This window comes from Centroberyx affinis, unplaced genomic scaffold (genome assembly GCF_046629955.1).
Source record: "Centroberyx affinis isolate AG114_WGS23_722 - 3 ecotype Tasmania unplaced genomic scaffold, CSIRO-AGI_Caff_v1 ptg000885l_1, whole genome shotgun sequence".
NCBI classification, from domain to species: domain Eukaryota; kingdom Metazoa; phylum Chordata; class Actinopteri; order Beryciformes; family Berycidae; genus Centroberyx; species Centroberyx affinis.
The window spans coordinates 23,342-43,440 of record NW_027279474.1 but is presented as its reverse complement, the minus strand read 5'-3'; the positions used below and the strand labels follow the sequence as shown (position 1 = coordinate 43,440).

The 20,099-nt window shown below is 42.8% G+C and overlaps 2 protein-coding genes across 2 annotated transcripts in view; one reads left to right on the top strand and one right to left on the bottom strand.

Annotated features, from left to right (window-relative positions):
- Nucleotides 1-718: 718 nt before the first annotated feature.
- LOC139645572 (WD repeat- and FYVE domain-containing protein 4-like) overlaps nt 719-20,099 on the bottom strand; it is a 39,643-nt gene continuing 20,262 nt past the window's right edge. Inside the window, exons 40-62 of the mRNA XM_071521322.1 lie at nt 19,048-19,125; nt 18,653-18,844; nt 18,455-18,530; nt 18,138-18,352; nt 16,268-16,416; nt 15,989-16,103; nt 15,477-15,562; nt 15,277-15,339; nt 11,748-11,790; nt 11,407-11,526; nt 11,038-11,161; nt 10,829-10,938; nt 9,043-9,193; nt 8,727-8,818; nt 7,238-7,453; nt 6,679-6,799; nt 5,423-5,580; nt 4,060-4,218; nt 3,805-3,984; nt 3,021-3,203; nt 2,416-2,512; nt 1,512-1,641; nt 719-1,174 (exon numbers count right to left, since the gene is read on the bottom strand). Coding sequence (XP_071377423.1) covers nt 1,111-1,174; nt 1,512-1,641; nt 2,416-2,512; nt 3,021-3,203; nt 3,805-3,984; nt 4,060-4,218; nt 5,423-5,580; nt 6,679-6,799; nt 7,238-7,453; nt 8,727-8,818; nt 9,043-9,193; nt 10,829-10,938; nt 11,038-11,161; nt 11,407-11,526; nt 11,748-11,790; nt 15,277-15,339; nt 15,477-15,562; nt 15,989-16,103; nt 16,268-16,416; nt 18,138-18,352; nt 18,455-18,530; nt 18,653-18,844; nt 19,048-19,125 — 2,922 coding nt within the window. The 3' untranslated portion in view covers nt 719-1,110. The remainder of the gene's footprint in view (nt 1,175-1,511; nt 1,642-2,415; nt 2,513-3,020; nt 3,204-3,804; nt 3,985-4,059; nt 4,219-5,422; nt 5,581-6,678; nt 6,800-7,237; nt 7,454-8,726; nt 8,819-9,042; nt 9,194-10,828; nt 10,939-11,037; nt 11,162-11,406; nt 11,527-11,747; nt 11,791-15,276; nt 15,340-15,476; nt 15,563-15,988; nt 16,104-16,267; nt 16,417-18,137; nt 18,353-18,454; nt 18,531-18,652; nt 18,845-19,047; nt 19,126-20,099) is intronic.
- lrrc18a (leucine rich repeat containing 18a) lies at nt 14,248-15,027 on the top strand. The gene is made up of 2 exons (XM_071521317.1): nt 14,248-14,831; nt 14,877-15,027. Exons 1-2 carry the CDS (start codon nt 14,248-14,250, stop codon nt 15,025-15,027), a joined length of 735 nt encoding a protein of 244 aa, XP_071377418.1.

Here is a 20,099-nt window from a genome sequence, read left to right as displayed (position 1 = left end):
CCACATTAGATGAGATTGAAAACACATTGTAAAGAACAAAAGTGAGCCCAGTAAACACTTCACAACAACTTGACAAAACATCCTCGATCTCTCATGCCACAACCACATACCCAAACACAGCTACAGCTATAACTCTTCTAGCATACCACGCTAACATGTTTACATGCCATACTTTTATGTTATGGGATGTTTGTTGTGAAATGCGTGTGAAACAGGAGAAAGAAAGGAAGCGCTCTAGTTCTACAATCCTTTTTAAAGCTTTATTTCTCCAGGGAAAGTTGACGGAGCATGCGGGCTCTTGCTCAGCACTGCCCTGCTTCACATTCACACACTTACTTTCATTTCCACCTGGGAGCTGCCCAGTACAACCACAGTGCCTTGCCCAAGATAACCTCGATGATTGTTTTTAAGGGAGGGGAGGGCGGAGTGTTTCTCATAACTTTCCCCAACCAGATTTTACCAGCCGGTCTGGGAATTTGAGCCTTCTGCATGGTCCAAAGCCCCTTAAAGGCTACTGCTGCATCAATACCTGATTTTAGCAATAAGCTGAAATCCTCCTGACAACAGTTCAGTCTCTTTCATCTTGATAAAACCTCTGCTGATTTGAAAGAAAAAAAAAGAAAAGAAATCCAGGAAACCTCCAGATTTTTATATAACTGCTGGGAATCACAGTTGATATTTTAAATAGAGACTCAAATTAGTAGAATTAGGCAAATGATCAATAGCAATAAGGATTTATTCAGATTTGTTAAAATTCAGTATTTACACACATACAGAATTAAATATTTACCAAGGAAGTACAGTAAGTAACATATTTGTCAGATTTGCAGATTTCCTGTCACCTTCATTTTATCTACTGTACTGTACATACACTGAGGCTTAAATATCCAAATATGATATCATGGCCTTCCCTGAAAGCATGCACAAACGAAGAACTAAACCAGCTCTTGATCCTCAGCTGGTTTAAGATATGAGACGCTAATGGATTCTGCACGCCTACGAAGGTCTGCATCCGAGTCTCTCTGATTGTGTCTCTCCTGCCAGCATTCGGACACTCAGGAGAAGATAAAGGTTGTATAGAGAAGGTGGCTGGAGGAACGATTGTACCTCTCACTCACAGGTCCAGGTGAAAACTCTGCCCCAGGCATCGCCGGCCAGCAGGGTACCATGACTCCTGCACAGACAGAGAGAGAGAGGGGTTTTATACCATGAAAAATAGCTGCTTACTTCAAATCAGTGAGGTTAAGCTAATGTATTCTGTAGGGTATGCGAGAATACACATAAGTATAATACAGTATGTATGAGGCAGAGTTGGCATCAATTCATTTTCAATTCAGTCAATTCCAGAAGTGAAAACACAATTGAAATACTGAAAATTGTTTGATTAGGAATGAATGCTCTTTTTTATACATTGACATTCAATTTTAATGCAGAGCTTCAAGTGATAAAATGTAAAACAAATCAAACCTTACCCTGGTGTGAGTGTGCGTACTGCATGTAATTTACTATACCTGGACATGGCCAGGGCTGTGATGGCTGGATTGGTCTTGTAGCGGCGTTGGGACACCGCCTGACTGCGGCTCAACTCTCGGCATAACACCAGATGTCTCTCCCAGCCTTTACCCTGGCACAAGCTGCCCACTGTGGACCAAACAACACACAGATACATCATGCAGGATGGAAATACTTCAGCTGAATTATCATCTTGCAGTAATCACTGAATCACAGGGAAGGTGTCCACCCTGACTGTACAGTAGCACCCTGACCTACTGCAGCAAATGGTCCCCACAAAAAAAAAAAAACGAAACTGATGTGAATTAAACACGGTGTTTATCTGTGGTCAGCAGGCTGTTAAAGGGAGAAAAATCCCTCCAATATAAATGCTTCACTGTTACGCAAAGACTTGTCCCAATGTAATTTGCCAAGCGTAATACTCCTATGAGGTGACGCGAGGCTGTAACCAACGTATGCCAAATTGGATCTGGGTATTATTGCTTTCTAAATTATACACACACACACACGTCAGCAGAATTACTCATCAGTGTTTACTGCCTCTATGTTTAATAACTTTATAACAACATAATTTCTGCTAGCCCTAATGCTAGCGAGGGATGGGGCAAGCATTATAAACTCTCATCTGGAAACCACGCTGTCTAGCTGAGGGATGAGCAGTTAAGAATAATCTTCTCACACTTAAGAATAAATCTAGTTAGATAACTATGGATTTTGGTTTCAAATATGAAACGCAAGAAACATTTTGTTTTTGTAACATTGCACTTCAGACAATTCCACAGTTGTGCTACTGTCAGCCGATCCCACCATCTGTGCTGTTGTAAATATAATACCTACATGAATATCTCTTTGCCACATGTTATGCCGTACGCATTAGGGTTAGCTGTGCGACAGTAGCATTACCGTCTCTCTCTGTCTGCGCTGTATGGTCTTGCCCTGGGGACACAGGCTCTTCTGGAGGGCCGGGTAATTGTGTTCTGGTGTACTCTGTCCTCCATATCTGTATGAGAGACACATAACGAGTAGCAAAATCAGACATAATTCAACATAATAATACACATACACACACACACGCACGGAGACACGCGCCATAACTCAAGGTAATAATAAGGTAATAATCCCATTTGTGTGTGTTGTGTATGTGGCATGGGCACCCATTCCCAAGTGAAGCCCAATTTAGAGTTTGCAGTTTTGATTGCAGAGAGGCAGCATATGCTTATATTAATCCTAAGAAAAAAACAATCACACACAACACACACACACACACACACACACACACACACACAACCCATATGCTGTTATTAATACCTTGGTGGACATCCAAGCTGCTACCTGCAAGGCTAATACCAATATAATGACTGCCATATTTGAATACTATACAGCCTGCTGTACAACTACAAAGCAGAAACTCTCTTTCTCGCCTATTAGTCCGACAAAGAGCTTACCAGGGAGCGACTTCAAAGACAGACGTTCCCTCTCACACTTATTATACACACACAGACACTCACCCGTACGATGCCATCTGCACAGCCGGTGACGATGACGTTCCTGGCGTCCCACTCGTTTCGCTGCGTGAAGCTGACACACAGGATGTCTGCCTGAGGCCCGCAGGAAGTGTTGAGGCAGGTCAGCAGCTGACCCTTCATGGTCCACAGGTACAGCAGAGCTCCTGCGCACGACGCTATCTCACCCTTGGACAGAGTAACATGGATACAGACACACACACACACACACACAGTATGTACACAAAAAAACACACACAAAGAGGATATGCGTGCTGTCAGCAGTGAGAAGAACCCTCCCTTCCTCATACTGAGGGTCAAATGAACGGGAACAACATGGGATGGGGAATGGAGAAAGAGGTATGGAGAAGAGATTGAGAGAGCGAGAGAGAGAGAGAGAGAGACATTTTTTCCTAAAATCTTGGAAAACACCAGATTTTAACGCACTTGAAAAACAAGAAAAATGTGTATTCTACTACTACTACTACCAAGCACCTACAACTGACGGTTTTATAGTTTTATTTCTCTCTCTGTTTTACTACTATCTATTACTATTACTATCTATTTTACTGTTATGATCTTATAATCATTTACTGTTATTATAACCGTTATTGTTTATTCATTATTCTTCCCACGTTCATTACTGCTATCAATTATGATTATTGTTCCTGTTTGGCGTCCTGTAATTTAAATGCTATAGCAACACAACACAGAGAGAGAGAGAGCGAGAGCGAGAGAGAGAGAGAGAGAGAGAGAGAGAGAGAGAGAGAGACAGAGAGAACAGACTCACAGTGAGTTCGTTGATAGCCAGTGCGGTGATGCTGGCCTTGTGTCCCGCTAGCTGGGTGACGTAGCTCAGCTCCTCCAGGTCCCACAGGATACAAGTGAGGTCGCGGGAGCCACTCACTATCAGACTGTGGACCTCGGACACAGCCAGGCATGTCACCGCATCGGTGTGGCCGTACAGCGGCTATGAAAAACAAAGGGGTCAGTATGACATTCGGGATCATTTTAATCTCTGTCACACACATGCAGACAGACTCACCTGTTTCAGTTTCATGTGAGTGAGTTTGTCCTTGTTGACTGCTACGTCCCACACACACACCACAGCGCTGGCCCCTGCAGTGACTATGGTGGTCTGGTTGGGACAGGCGGCGCATAGCATCTGCCCCCAGTCACACAAACTCTCACACACTGCAAAGGTCTGGAGAGTGATGGGGTAATGATTTCATTAATCTTCATCAAATTCATCATTATTCAAATCTCTTCTTAATACATACTTTTATCATAAGGCCTTTTTGTAACCTTTGACTTGTATAAATTTTTTATCCTTGTTGCCTTGTCTGTCATATTATTCCATTTGTTGTCATCCATATGGCTGGATCTTTTTATCTTACCTTTTGTTTATTTATTGTTTTTATTATGATTGCTATTATTAATAACTCATATCTTATAACTTAAATTACAAATTTTGAAAAGTGCTATATAAATAAAGATTATTATTATTGTTATTATATTTTTTCCATGGCACTATTCAAATTCAACAGACAAATTCAGGTTACTCAGGCCAGTCAGGGTGAGACTTTTCTCTGTATTTTCTCTTTTCTCTATCAAACTTGAGAAAATTATCTTCTACAAATCGTGTCTGATAATTATTGAACAGTATACAATTAATAAAAGGATGTAAAAGTTTTTACTGTGACATTAAACTTATTTTGACAGTTTAATTCATTTACCAACTTTAACTACAAATCTGCACACTTCAGCTGTGAATTTTCCCACAATCCTCCTCTCGTATTCAGACAGAATTATTCGATCTCCTGTATAGGCCCATTACATGTACACTCACCTAGCACTTTATTAGGAACACCATGCTAATACTGTGTAGGTATCAGCTTTCAGCTCAATGTCAACCGGCTACCAAAGTGACATCCGCCTCAAGGTTTGACGTGTTGCATTCTGAGATGCTTTTCTGCTCACCACAGTTGTAATGAGATTATCTGAGTTACTGTAGCCTTTCTGTCAGCTCCAACCAGTCTGGCTATTCTCCTCTGACCTCTCTCATCAACAAGGCGTTTCCGTCCGCAGAACCGCCGCTCACTGGATGTTTTTTGTTTTTTGCACCATTCTGTGTGAGACTGTTGTGTGTGAAAATCCCAGGAGATCAGCAGTTTCAGAAATACTCAAACCAGCCCGTCTGGCACCAACAACCATGCCACGGTCAAAGACACTGAGATCACATGTTTTCCCCATTCTGATGTTTGATGTGAACATTAACTGAAGCTGCTGACCTATATCTGCATGATCTTATGCATTGCACTGCTGCCACATGATTGGCTGAATGGATAATTGCATGAATAAGCAGGTGTACAGGTGTTCCTAATAAAGTGCTCGGTGAGTGTATATACCTTCTCTGTGGCATAGTTTCCAAAGGCACAGCTGTTGTCAGGGAAGCCCCAGCTGAAGAAGCAGCTCCACAGAGGCGACAGGAGAAGCCGGTTTCTCTCCAGGACCAGGACCTCTTTCTCCAGACACAGTATCTGACCCACTGGGCCTCTCTGCAGCTCTGCAGGAGGGACAGCAGTGTTTGTTCAGAGACTTACTGAGAGTTGGGCAACATGAGCCGTAAGAGAAATGGAACAACTGAGTGTGTGTTTTTTCTAATTTGTCACTTAAGACATACACAGGCATAAAAAGTTATACTGTAAAAAACAAACAAAAAACAGTAAAAGTGACCTCATTCTGCCTTTAGTGTACCTGAATAAACTTACCTGGTCAAATAAAGGTAATGGCTCTTCAAAAACATCACATTAAAGAGTTTGGTGGCTCAGTAAACTTGCAGTGAATTTCATTAAATTGACCACAGAAAACTGGGCAATTAAACAGCTATTCCCAGGTTACACCATGCTGAGGCTCTGCCCTGGGGGGACACATGCATCCTGGACAGCACAAGGTGTGTGTGTGTGTGTGTGTGTGTGTGTGTGCGCATGAGAGAGAGAGAGAGAGGGGCTGTAATTGCGCCTGTAATTGACCTATTCATGCAGGAACGGGCAGAAATCATTATATCCTATTGCCAGCTCTGCTTCTAAAATCCCCAGAAAGAAGTTGTGTCTGCATTAGTCTTAGTATTCCTCCTCCTATTCATCTCTATCTGCTTATTGATCAGATCAGACACTCTAAGATTTAATATGAAATGTAATATGCAGGAATCCCTCCCAGAGCATTCACAGATTCATCTCCTCTCCCTCAGTGGGCCTGTAGGGATATTCAGATTATTAAGTAGGGCTCAGCGGAAGAGTCATCTCCATATTGTAGCTCTAACAGATAGCGCCTTCCACCCCTTCCATAGTGTAAATTAATCTATGGACGTACCCAGCCTGTTTCAATGGCTCCCACGAGAGCTAGGCACATCTTGTATATAATAATTGACATCAAATGGTGTGAAATGAAATAAAGGAGGAACAATATAAAATGGTACGAAATGAAGATGACTATAATTGATTGAGTTTAGTTTTCTCACACAGAAACAGCAACGTTGATTCAGCTATTTGGGTACATGCGTTGCATAGGCTGTATTATTATTTGCTTTAATTTTATACATTCGATTAAGATTATGAAATAGCCTTTTTTCTGGCTGAGCTGTTCTTTTACTGTCTAGTTTTACCTCTAAATGGCTGGACGGAGGTCCTGAGTCTGTCCAGTTTGAAGAAAAACGGAGTAGGGTGGGCTGGTGACGGCCCTTCTTTCTTAGAGACACTGCGAGGCGGGTGGGGCTTAGTGAAGAGCTGTGGGACAGATGAAAATCATTCACAGAGGAAGATTAATTTTAACACAATGATATGATATGTCTGCACGCAGCATGTATTGCACTCAGAGTTCCCACACTCACATTGACATCAAATTCAAGGAATTTTCAATGACTTTCAAGGCCTTGTTTAGTGAAATTGAAGGACTCAAAATTGGCATGTTTTAGGACATGACATGTTTTCCCTCTGAATGAAGTGTTGATCCTAGGACAGAGAGGTCCAGAGAGCTTAAAGGCATATTGATGAATTTTGGTGGTACATTTTAATAAAAAACAAAGTACTTTCAAGGCCATCTATTAATTTTCAAAAAAATGTAGGCCTTATTTGATTTTTCAAGCTTTCAAGGATTTTCAAGGCCCATGGGAATCCTTTACTCTACATCCGCCACTCCTCCCGTTCTTAGTTCATCCTCCCTACCTGCTTGGGAACCTGGCCGAAGTTGCTGACGTATCCCAGTTTGGTGGTCTTGATGAGGGGGTCTGCAGCATCCTGCCGCCTTCTGTGCCTTTGGGCGTAGAAGTAAGGATGGAATGCGTTGACACTTTCCACAGCAGCCGGACCCTGCTGCCGGTGGCCGAAGATCAGGTCGATCCACAGGTGGAGGTGGGAACTTACGTAGTCACTTTCCAAGGCCTAAGGGGCACAGCGGAGGAGGACACTGTTGCACCAACTAAGACCACCAACTCAAATAATATTACAAACCTACTATGCTTGTGCTGCGCATCCTTAAAATACAGTAGTGTGCTGCACTCACTGTTATTACAGAGGGACCCAAACCATCCCTCAAACTGTTAATATGAGAGTTAAGAAACACAACAAACTTCTTTGACAATGCAGCGCACAACCAATCAAACTATCCAGGTACTGCATGATTTCTTCCAAAAGTCAATTTAAAAGTCCAGAACAGCAGGAAGCTTCACTGCGGTGTTATGAGCTTATCTTCATGGTAGAATTAAAGAATGATTTGGGTTGAATTAGCCCAGATTGGTTTTGAACAGTTAATGAAGGAAAAGTGGCCATTATGACCAGCAGTATCCTTAAACCCAATCTTAATAACTACACCTGGAACAACAGAAAGCTAAAAACACATTTCAGTCTCATAACTAGCATATATTGTCCTGAGTTAATTTGTGTATGGAAGAAAAAACAATCTTCTAAAATCACTAATTTTATGAGAATGGTAGGTCATATGAGTAGTTCAGTTGATTACAGACTGATAACCATCATAGATGCCCAAGGATTGGAAAAAGGGAGGGTCAGATATACTGAAAAAAACAAACAAACATGTGAGAGAAAAAGAGGAGACAGTGATATACAATTATCCCACAGAGGGAACGAGGGGGAAAAAAAGTGTTGAGAACAGAGAGAGAACATTCAGCCCAATAAACAGACGGCAGAAGTAATAGTGTTATGGGAAAGAGAGAGTCTTGTGCCTGCCCTGAATTGGATTAAATAGGCTTGTTGTCCTGCAATGACAGTAGTCTAGCGCAGATATATGGCTTTCCTTGATTAGCACAACAAGCGCTTATTATCTGTGGAAACAGTCAGGACTAAAATAACTTAATTCCATTTGTCAAGACCCCGAGTCAAGCCCGATGGGAGAAGATGGCCTTTTGAGAATATAAAGAAGTAAGATAGTGGGTGTTGTGAATAAGATCGATCTCTTATACAATGGTAGGATGAATAAACACTAACAGACTGATTGCAACCAACACTATCACTGTGTCGCCATCCCAAGAGTTTTCTATGGATACTTGTTTTACATCATAAAAACGTACATGTTCAATCCAAATCATGCTCAACAGCCAGTATTGAGCCATAGTATTAGGTCTTGAGGGAAAAGCCCCTGTGTGTAACAGGACAGACTGGCCAATTGACAGACCGGGTGAGGTCAGGGGTCACTGACCTCTCGATGGATCCTAATGAACTCCTGGGGGTCATCTTTTGCCCACGGAGGCAACACCACATCTCCCAGAGCAGTACCATCCTCCAAACGGCCTGCAGAGACATGGATACACACACGGTCAAAACACCATCACCATTTCACACAAACTACAAAACACAAGTCATTCAAACTGAGCACAATTACCTGTATTCACAATTAACTCCATGTAAGGAGTTTACTCACGTGTTCATGCAGCTCAACAAAGAACTTTCTTAACAGGACATTTGTTTTCGCTTTCAATGATTAATTTGGATATACAGATACGTTTGTGCCTGACCCAGCTGAATGTGGTTGGAGTTGAGCAGGAAGTCTGGCAGGTAGAAGAACTCGGGCATCAGCTCTCTGACGTCCCCCATGTTGTCTCTGGAGGCCGACTCCCACTCCTTCTTCACACAGTGGAACATCCGCTCTGGGATGTCAAACCCTCCCTAAGCGAGACAGACACAACACTGTCAGACTCTGGCACATTGTTGAACCAAAGTTTGCAGCAGAAATATTAATAAAGTAGTCTGCCTGGTGTACAGTCTACTAAACCATATTTTATGTTCTTCATTCTATTACATAAGCAGGAAATATTTGCGGTTGAAGAAGGTTTTCATCTTTCTGTAAAATTCTATAATCCGTGGTGGAAATCTCATGAGAGAGAATGTAATTTAGAGTAAAACAATTACCTCAATGAATGAAAATAGCATATATACTGGGTAAACTCTGTTAGAGATGCAAATCTAGTTATGGATATTACTGCACACCCGTTATGTGCTTCTGAAGACAAAAAGGCACCGTAATTCACCAGACTAACATCTTTATTGCTTTATTCTGACTATCAAATATGCATGCCTTTTCATTATAATCAATTGGATGGTGTATTGTAAATTGGTAACTTCTGTGGCTATCTGAACAGGCTTCTTTTAGATGCTTTCTATGCAACTCTAATTATTTGCATATATATTGAAACCTCCCTATAATCTGTTTAAATACCAAAAAAGCATTGAAAACGGAATCCAGAGTGCCTCAGTTAAGTCATATTATTAGTAAGATTACATTCCACAATAAAGACTGACAGTGATGAATGTCACTGGCCATCTGGAGCACTGGGTTTGCAGAAAGCCTGTGGAACTGGACCGATGCAGACTGAACAGCCCACTGACCTCTCCTCCTTAGTCCATTTTGTAAAAACAAATCAATCAAGACAAAACCCTGTGGTGATCTGCAGTAGCGCTAACTTTCCTAATTAGGTCTACAATAATATTTTTTCTGCTCTCTTGATGGGTTACACCACTTTGGGTTCTTGTGTATTATTTACATAGGTGTGTGAGTAAAAGCTTCTGAACACTGTGCATATGCCTCAAGATGAGCCTCCATGCCAAAAGACACAGTTAATGGCACAGAAAGTGAATCTTCTGCAAGGTTCTGTAGCTGTCATTAGAGGTTTAGATTTTCATTCACTTATCAACAAACCACTTCAGTGTTAGATGCTATGCTTTCATAAAAGCTTCATCCTGTTTCATCATTCAATAAACTTGCCTTATTAATTTCTATCATTCTAAGCCTTCATTATAGGCCCGCTGATGCCCTGATAAGATCTTTGCTGTGTTGTGATGCTTGAAATCCCATTATAATGTGAAGTTATGCAGCCTAATGGACTTTAATGTGCTGTTTGTTCAGTATGATACATGATGGATGCGCTCAGTGGTGATTCACAATAAAGTAGGCTCTCTCTGAATATCAGAAAACTGATGTATTTATTTGATTCTAACGCAAGCTAAGAAGTAAAAGTTTTTGTTTTCCTTTTTGTGGAAAGTGGGTCAGTAAGGCAACAAGTTCAGGCCCATTTTTTCCCCAGTCTCCCCACAGTCACACCCATTATGGGCATTGCTGAGCCACAGAATTTCTTCTAATGCCAGCTTATCTGTTTCAGCAATCTAAAAAACTGTTCTGAACTATGATTTTGGCCATGATGGTAAAAAAGGCTCTAGCAGTCTACTGTGTTAGAAAAAAAATAAAAATCTTGGCTAGACGCTGTGTGGATGTATTGTTGCATCTCCTGGTGTCAAAGGCCTCACCTGCAGTGCCAGGAAGGTGTGTGAAAAGGGCTCCATCCTGACGAGGAAGGAGGACACGATGATGGCTGAGGAGTAGTGCGTACAATAGTGGCATCGTGCTGACAAGTCACCTGGAGAACACGTCGTTTTAAAAGGACACACAGTGGGTTGAATAAATAAGTATGGTGAATAGCAAAAGAAGAGAGAATTGTGGGAAGCAGAATAGATACCTTCACCCTCACTGTTCTCCACTTCTTCATATCTCTGGATGAACATCTCTCTCCTCTTCTCCGTCTGAGCTCCCATTGGCTTAGAGAGATCGCGGAATGTTGCTGGATTGGACAGATCCAGCGTCTATCCACGAAGGGTGAGAATACAGCCATGGAAAAAATCTCACATATGCCATTTGTTAGACACTTTTATTCAAAACACATTACAGTATCTGAATGAATGAATGCATAGACTTTTAGCATGGGCGGGCCCCCTGTGGGAATCAAGCCCGTAACCCAGGAATGATCTCCCCATTGAGCTATATCATATTGCATATAGCATATCTCCTTTGTTGTTTTGATCAAGCCAAGCATGTTGCTACTAATTACCTCAGACTGGTAGTCAGCTAGGACCCAGGGGAAGACTGGGTACTGCATCAGGTCATTGTACGTCCTCCCTGCTAGGGTGTTCAGATGCATCAAGTACTCAAAGTTGCTTATCTCCCCTCTCTGGAAGACAGACAATAGTAATTTGAAGCAGATAAACACCGCACAAAACATTGGAATACATTTACAAACAAAAGTGGAGCTGGACTACAATTAATGTCATACTTGTTCAACATTTTGGCAGTCATTCAGTGAAGTCAAAGGTGTAACAATGGAATCTGCAAGCACAAACAACTCAGATAAACTGCATGGATGAAGAACTGTTTATTGGATAGCTGTATTACCTGCCATTTAACTTGCGCCGTCTTCCCGACCACAGGAGTCTTCCTAATGTACGTCAAAAACAAATTCCTTAAATTAGCATCAGAGGCTGATCACTGAGCAATGCCTACCAACACAATGTGCAAGTTTTGGTTGCTCTGTTGCCTAGCAACCAGTGTTGAAACGTAACACTGTATGAGAGTTCTAAAGCAGCAGAGTAGAGGTGAGTGAGTGAGTGAGTTCAGGAAATATGAATGTTGTGTACACAGCTGTAAGAACAGTTATGGGAGTGAGGTGAGCTTTCTAGCATAAAGAGTGAATAGTGAATACAGACATGTTAGATGTAGCATATGGTGCCATCTGTAGGCTGTGAGGAAATTTACTTTAGATCAGCTAACACTGGCTAGCATGAGGTGTCCGATTAAACTCCCTCAGTAAACTGAGGTGGTCAAAAGAGAGAGCAATATATTCTTTAGTACAGTGTGTTTTTAGATGAAGTGTTTTGACATGTGGCACCACTGGTGATCATTTCTCCACACAGCAGAAGGTGATGATTGCCTGTCAAACAGGAACAACATCATATTTCTGTCACAGTATTTAGTTCACTGAGCGAGGAGAAATATGGATAAGATTTCCTGCTTCATAGCTAAGGAAGAGGTACAAACTTTTCCAGCAATAGAAGTTTCCTCTCCAGCTGTTTTTTTAATCTAGCTGATCATTCAAAGACGGTTGTAAGGAGATCTTTTAATAAGCATTCAGTGAAAAGGAGGCATGCAGAAGTTGTACATTGGTAAACTGCTGAGTGCTGCTCTATCAAAATACCTTGTTTCCAATTAAAATACAAGAGCATGTGTTTGGCTAAACAAAAAACAAAATATCTATGCTAAATGACAATGTTGCTGAACATTTCATTAAGCATTTTACTCACGGAACACCTATCTAAACTTGTTTAATCTAAATTAGGAAAACATTCAACCGCTCCTGAAATCTCTTTTCCCTCTGTGGGCCAGTAACATGGCAATAAAGTCCTGGCGCCAAGCGCCCCAGTTGCTAAGTAACGCTATTAAACAAGAGGAACCTTGACTTTCCCTGCTTGGTGGAGAGAGACTGGGGGAAATGTTGATATACAAACAGTGCATTCCTCTTTTCTTTGTACTTCAACATTTTGTAAAAGCAGCTTGCCATCTATAATTAGTACTACTTTTACATCCTGACCAAGTGTCATGAACTGGAAATCAAATTTGAAGCGCTTTAACGTATTGTTGCTATGCAGGAAGAAGCAGAGCTGAACAATATGACTACAGCATGTGAAGTTTTATGGCACAGGACTGAAAGGCTTCTGGCTGGAATGGCCTGTTCTCAGGAGCTGAGGCTACTGGTATGTTTCTGACGCAGAAGACAAGCCCACCTCTTCACATCAACATCCAGATAATATCAACTTAAAATATGGTGAGTACATATCTGCATTTAAGTTTAAAATCTAGAAGTGTTTAAACTAAGATAACTTGATTCAATGGGTTTGAAAACTGAAATACTGATGCATAAATAGTCTTAGTCTTATGTGAAGTGTATCCAATTTCTAACCCCAATAACTCCTGACCAAATTATTTTGTAAAACTACACTAAATCAATCATTGCATTTGGCCCAGTGTATGTTATCTAATTGCAGGTAATAATTTCATGCAATAGTTTTCTATAGGAGGTTATAATGGGAACAAGCACTAGTGGATAACCTCTCTCATCCTGAGGATGATGAATGAGGCGAGAGAGGGCCTTGGGGTGTAACACAGACACAAACACAGACACACACCTTGCTCTTTTAGACAGGGAGGGGAGAAGAGCGCAGCCCTCATCACACTCCCAACACTCCTAACTATCATTTATCAAAGTCCTGATTTGACTCTTTTTGTGCACGCGCAGACACACTGTACAGTATACCCTATGTGAACACACTTGCACGTGGATGTCCAACACACACACACACAACCACAGACACACACCCTCCTTGCCTGAAAGAGCCAAACAGCTCAATCAGTTGAATGGTGAGGGAGCATCAACACTCATTTGTTTTTGCTGTATTACCCAGCGTCGCCTCTCTCCTATTGTTCCCCAGCATTAGCCTTAATTAGAGAGCCGTGCTCTTAAATACCCCCACGGGCAACACTGGGTGAGCAGGCAAGAGTGCAGACATAACACTGCGACACACACACACACACACACACACACACACACACTACTCAAGCTCTCATTCCCCAGAGAGCATGCTTTCCCCTATTGCCCCAGGCCATACATGAGCCCTTGTATCTGTGTAAATAACATCAGCCCTACGCACACACATACTTACACGTAAACACATGCGTGCGCACACACACAACACAGTTATGTGCTATAGTACTGTGTGGTGGTATAGATTAGATAAATTATTGTAAATCAGTCTCTTGAGGGCAACCATCACAAAAGTGAGGCTGAGCTGAAATTCTAAACTAAACCTATGTACTTTATTTCTCTGTGTATTGCAGCACCATGCCCAAAGGGAAGGCAGCCAAAGGGAAGAAGGTGACCCTCAAGATGGCCAAAAAGGCAGTGTGGGTCACACCAGATGGACGGCGCAGGCTCAGCCTTAGCAACATGGGTATAGCCACCTTCCCCAAGTGTCTCCTCAAACTGACCGATGTGGACGAGCTGGACCTCAGCCGCAACCTGATACAGAAACTCCCAGATGACATTGGGAACTTCCTGTCACTCAGCTGGCTGGATCTCCATAGCAACAAGCTGGAGGCTGTGCCTGAGTCCATTGGCAAGCTGGTGGGACTGACCCACCTTAACCTCTCCAACAACCGCCTAACGTCCGGAGGGTTGCCCTCTGCACTGGGTTCACTTGCCCGCCTGAAGAGTCTCAATCTGGGTATGAACCGGCTGGCTGCCCTGCCTCCCACTATGGTGGCTCTAACCGGCCTCCAGGAGCTGGGCCTGTTTGATAACCTCTTCATCAAGCTACCAGAGTTTGTGAATGTCCTTAGCAGCCTGACTAAGCTGAACACGAAGCGGAACCCCCTGTCCTACGCTCAGGGAGATGGAGGTGAAATGGCAGAGCTGGAGGAGGATATGTACCTGGCCACAGAGAGCGGCCTGTGTAGGACTTGCCTTCGGAGGTGTAAGGAGGAGAGGGAAAGGCAGAAAAGGATGATGAGAGGAGAAGGAGTGTTTGAGGAGAAGAGAAAGAGGAACTACTCAGGACTGATAACACCCAACTCAGTGGCTAAAACCAATCAGGATGTGTGGAGAATAGGACAGAAACACTAACCAAACATTAACCAAATAGCTGCTGACCTCATCTTCTTGGACAATAGAGCCTGATACAAATGTTATTTTTTACACAGCCATTCAAACTGCTCTGCAGAACACATAAATGTATATTATACTTAGCAACATGGTACACAACTATTTTTAACATGTGTTCCATTTCAATTTAAGAAATAAAAAATGGATTATATGTAACCTTCTCAAAATATTTGCTGATGCATAATTACGTGACTAACTGATGACACCTACCTGGCATTAGCAATGACCTCAGCAACCCCTCTGCCTTTTAATGATGAAACTACTGAGCACAACCTGCAGAGAGAGAGAGAGACAGAAAGAGGAGAGGAGAGAAGAGAGGAGAAGAAAGAAAATAGAGATCAGAGTTAGAATAACAACTCCATAGTGAAAAGAAAAACTCTTTAAACCTCCTGTATATCTAAATGTAGTACCTCTTATAAGCAGAGACGTGGTCTTTATTCAGGAATACCAGGAAGGCTGAGTGTCCATTTCTCATGAAAATCTCAAGAGCGTTGTCCTATTGGTGCACCAGAGTAAAGGAGAGGAACACAGTGACTCTCCAGTAATTCAGACACTATGACATTGATTCAAGACTTTTGTATCTAACATTCAGACCCCCCTTTACATCTGGAATTAACATGCGCCCTGATTGAAACTGACTGAAACTTACACGTGTAGATTCCAACGACAAAGTGCACACAAATAAAACAGGTGGCAGGCATCTTAGATAGCAAGGCATAAATATTACGAGAGCAAGTGACATGCACAACAATCAGTGTTTTGCAAGAAAAAGATAAATCTGATTTCAATGTGTATGCCGGAGACACATTTCAATGTCAGGTGTAAATAATCCAGCTAATCCAGCTAAATCATGTCTAGACACAATCTGAATATGAGACGTGTGTTAATGGTAGGTGTCAAAGGGGGCCTCAGACGGTCTGACCTCTAAAAGGAAACGCATGAAGCGGGCCTCCTTTATATCCTCATAGAGCCAGTGTCTGCAGCTGGCCGATGGCAGCTCCTTACTCAGCATAGTGGAAATGAAGGAATCCCTCACACTGGCAGCGAGATGGAGAAAATGATAGGAATAGTGACTGAGACCATTGAGTATGTATGATCATTTTATACTTCGCTATAACTGTACACAACTGTACATACACATAGGCATGGCACATACTGTATGTACATGGGCACACATACACACACACACACACAGCTGTACCTGCTGGGGTGGTGTTTCCTGCAGCAAACATCTCCAGCAGGACTGATGGTGAATTCCTCACACAGGAACAGGCTCTCCTTCCCAAACAGCAGCACCCCCTCTGTCACTTTGAGGCCACTAACCACCACTACACACATCTTAGCTTTCACCTAGAGAGAGAGAGAGAGAGAGAGAGAGGGAGAGGGAGAGAGCGAGAGAGAGAGATACATTAACCCCCATGTGAGCGGCACAATACACATCAGCACATTTCTCTCACGGGACATGGCAGCAGCGTAGGCACTCCAGGCTTTACTTGATTGATCATTTTAATCACATATTTTAATCATTATTAAAACGACACAGTTGAACACTTCATTATCAGAGCTGATTGATGGAGAGGAGAAGGCCTGGCCCCCTTTTCAGCGGTGTGACTGTGCGCCATCCAGACGTTCAGCGCCAAAGTGGACCCACGTGCTGCTTTCAGTGCTGGTTGTAGCTAATGCTAACTGCGTTGTGATAATGTGTGGCTAATTCTATTGTCTCCCCTCATTTCACAGTGAGTGTGTGCACCTGGCTGTCTCCCTGCGTTGGCCCCTCTGCAGGCCCTCTGGGACACAGCGCCCAAAAACCATATGGGGCCCCAACACACCCGCAGGCCCCTCACAATTTATACTAATCAAATCAGACCCCCTACCCCCAGCCGCAGAGTGGCTCTCTCTCACACTCAGTGGAGGAGCAGGCCGTGCCTAGCCATTATTAGGGGAATTAATCACTGCCACACACACAATAGGAAACCTGCTAAGTGATCAGAGCCTCTTGTCTGAATACACATATACAGACACGGTATGATGGATAATATAACATGTCATGTGAAAATGTTCAGGAGTCAAGGCGAGTGAGTCTAGCCTACATTAATACTTACAGCACAGAAATCATAAGTTGAGCTATATCATTGTCAGATTTTATGGCAATTTCCGTCAGTAAACACAAAATGACATCAGCTCCACTGTGAGTAACAATGACTGGATTTCAGAAAAATAGTTAAATTTATTGTTATCAAAGATAAACTAAATACATAACAATAAACTCCTTATTTCCTTATCTCCTTACTGTGCTCTGGACAGATAGGCGTTATCAGTCTGAGGGTGATTTAGCTGATGATGGGAAGAAGGAGAGAAAAGGAGGACTCTTATTGACTGAGAGCCTAATGTCAGACCATTGATTTCTCCCCACACACATTACCGTCATAATCACACTATTGGCGCTGGCAAGCTAATTATGAGTGGGTCTCCCTTTGTGTGTTACTCTGTGTGTGTGTGTGTGTGTGTGTGTGTGTGTGTGTGTGTGTGTGTGGTGTGTGCATGTGTGTGTGTGTGTGTGTGTGTGTGGGTGTGTGTGTGTGCGCGCGTGTGTGTGTGCATTTTTCAGAGCTAATGACTGTGTTCATTTGACAGGAAGCTCAGCAGGACACACACACACACTGAACCGCTGCAAGACAACAGGACACACTTGCACACATCACACACTTACTAAGCGGGCATAAGACAGCTTGCATCACCTCCTACTGTTTTTATTAATACTTCTGTCAGAAACATTAAAAGCCGCGGCTGGTTGCCGGAGCGGTGAGAGTCCCTGTCAACATGAGCCTCCATGCCTAACTTGCAGGAAGAAGGAGAAGAGCTGAGCTGGGCTGCAACATTAAGACATTACACTAATGAGGAAAGATGAGGTTCTGATAGCAGCACTGGGCTATTGGAATCCCTTAGTCTACATCAGATAATTATGATTGTGAATATTAGTAGGGTGAGTAGGAGTTGAGCCTGTCTTTGGGCTTGTTGTTGTAATTTTTTCCGAAGGGCCCCTAAACACACCAACACGCCTCCTACGCTACCTCTTCTCCAGGATGCAGCTCCTGCAGGATGATGCGTATGTCGGGGCAGGACTGTGTGTGGGAGCAGGGCTCGGGGGTGCAGGGTTCAGACGGACCCTCGGCGACAGCGGGTGTCTCGTTCAGAACAGGGAAGAAGGTCAGACGATCGCAATCCTGCCCTTCCTCCTCTTCCTCCTCTTTAGCTTCTGCTCCAGCCTCACACAGGATCCTGGGCTCTGCAACATAGGGAACATACATTTTCCCGCTGTACATACAGTAAACACTCACATAGTGATAAAGGTAATAGGAAATCGACCCAATATAAGTCTGTCCTTTACCTGCGTCAACTTCTATTCTACTCCTGCTCTCTTCAGTCATGCCAGTCTTCAAACACAGACCCAGGGTTGCTGGCACCTGTTGTAATCAGAGATGACACCCTTTAGGTTAGGTTGCACACTAAAAAAAGTTGAACACTAAATGTTATACAGCTGCATTCCAGGGATCGTACTCTGAACTCATCAAATGAAAGGCCATACCCGCTTGGAGTGTCTCAGAGCCTTCCTGCGGATGCGTGGTCGGGTGCGGTTGGGTCCTTCAGCGGCGTTCTGCACCCAGCCTCTGGTCAGCAGCACCCCGGGCCCGGGGCCGAACACAGCTCTCTCCCTCAGCAGCTCTTCCTCCATATGCAGCCACTTGGAGCTCACACGCTCCCGCTCACTGGCACATAACTGGGCCGCAGCAGTAGGGCCATGACAGAGGGAACAGACGTTTCATTCAATCTCATCTAATTTCAACTTCCTTAATGACATTTATTTTAGTGTATCCGTGCATATATTTATGTCAAGGCTGGAAGTGGTTTGTCATTCAATCTCATCTAATTTCAACTTCCTTAATTTATTTTAGTGTATCCGTGCATATATTTCTGTCAAACCTGTAAGTGGTTTGTCCTCATACTCTCAAACATGCTGTGGCCTCTCTGTCGATGAGACTCCATGCAGGACAGAAACTCCTGCAAAGAAAGAAGAGTCACCTGATGGGCGCAAATGAAAAGAATGGGCCAAGCAATCACTCCTCCCCTAGCTCATATTGTACACACACACCCACACACAAACATCATCTTTACCCCACGGAGATTGTATATTCATGATGGTATTGTTCTTTCCTCATGCAATTACAATGCATTCATACAATTACATCTGGTCTAAATTGCATTCACTGGGCAAAATAAGCTAGTGGCTACAGTCTTACAATAACCCTGTCTGGAAATGTAATCATTTGTTGGTGTGATCCAATTAACATAAACATTAATATCACTGAGCCACGCCACAGTTAAGGGCAAGGTGTGTGTGCCTTGTGTGTGCATCTATGTGTGAGTGTGTGTATGTGTGCCTCATTGATTGAATAATAAAAAAATTAAAAAAAATAGAAAAAACCCAAAACATAGCTGTGTTGACACTGCAGGATGCTTGTGTTCAGCGGACACACTGGGCTCATATTCTGACTGTTAACTGCTTCATTAAGCCCATCATCACAGCAGTGCTCACTGAGAGACTAGTGAAACAACATGTGTCCATCCTTACAGCTGACCCAGGAAAGCCATTTAATTGACTGAATGAACATGCAGTAACTCTTTTTATATCGAGAGTCTTATTTACAGATGCTAGCACTGTTTTTTGAGGTACAACCCCATGAATGCCATAACTGATTCCAAGTACAAAAAAAGTGACTCCTTTGAAATGCTTTGGTAATACATGATATGCAAAAAACATGTGACACAATTTTAGAAAAATCCATGCATAAATGTTGACGACAAACTTTAACAAGCCCTCTGGAGAATGAAAACTGTTTCTCTAAATGGCTGCCTGCCTATCCAAATGAGGAGTTATGGAGAGAAACAAATAAAGGAGTAATTTGAGGGGAGATTATAGAAATATTACAGACAGAAAAGAGAGTAATAATGAAGTTTGCAAACTAGAGCCGTGT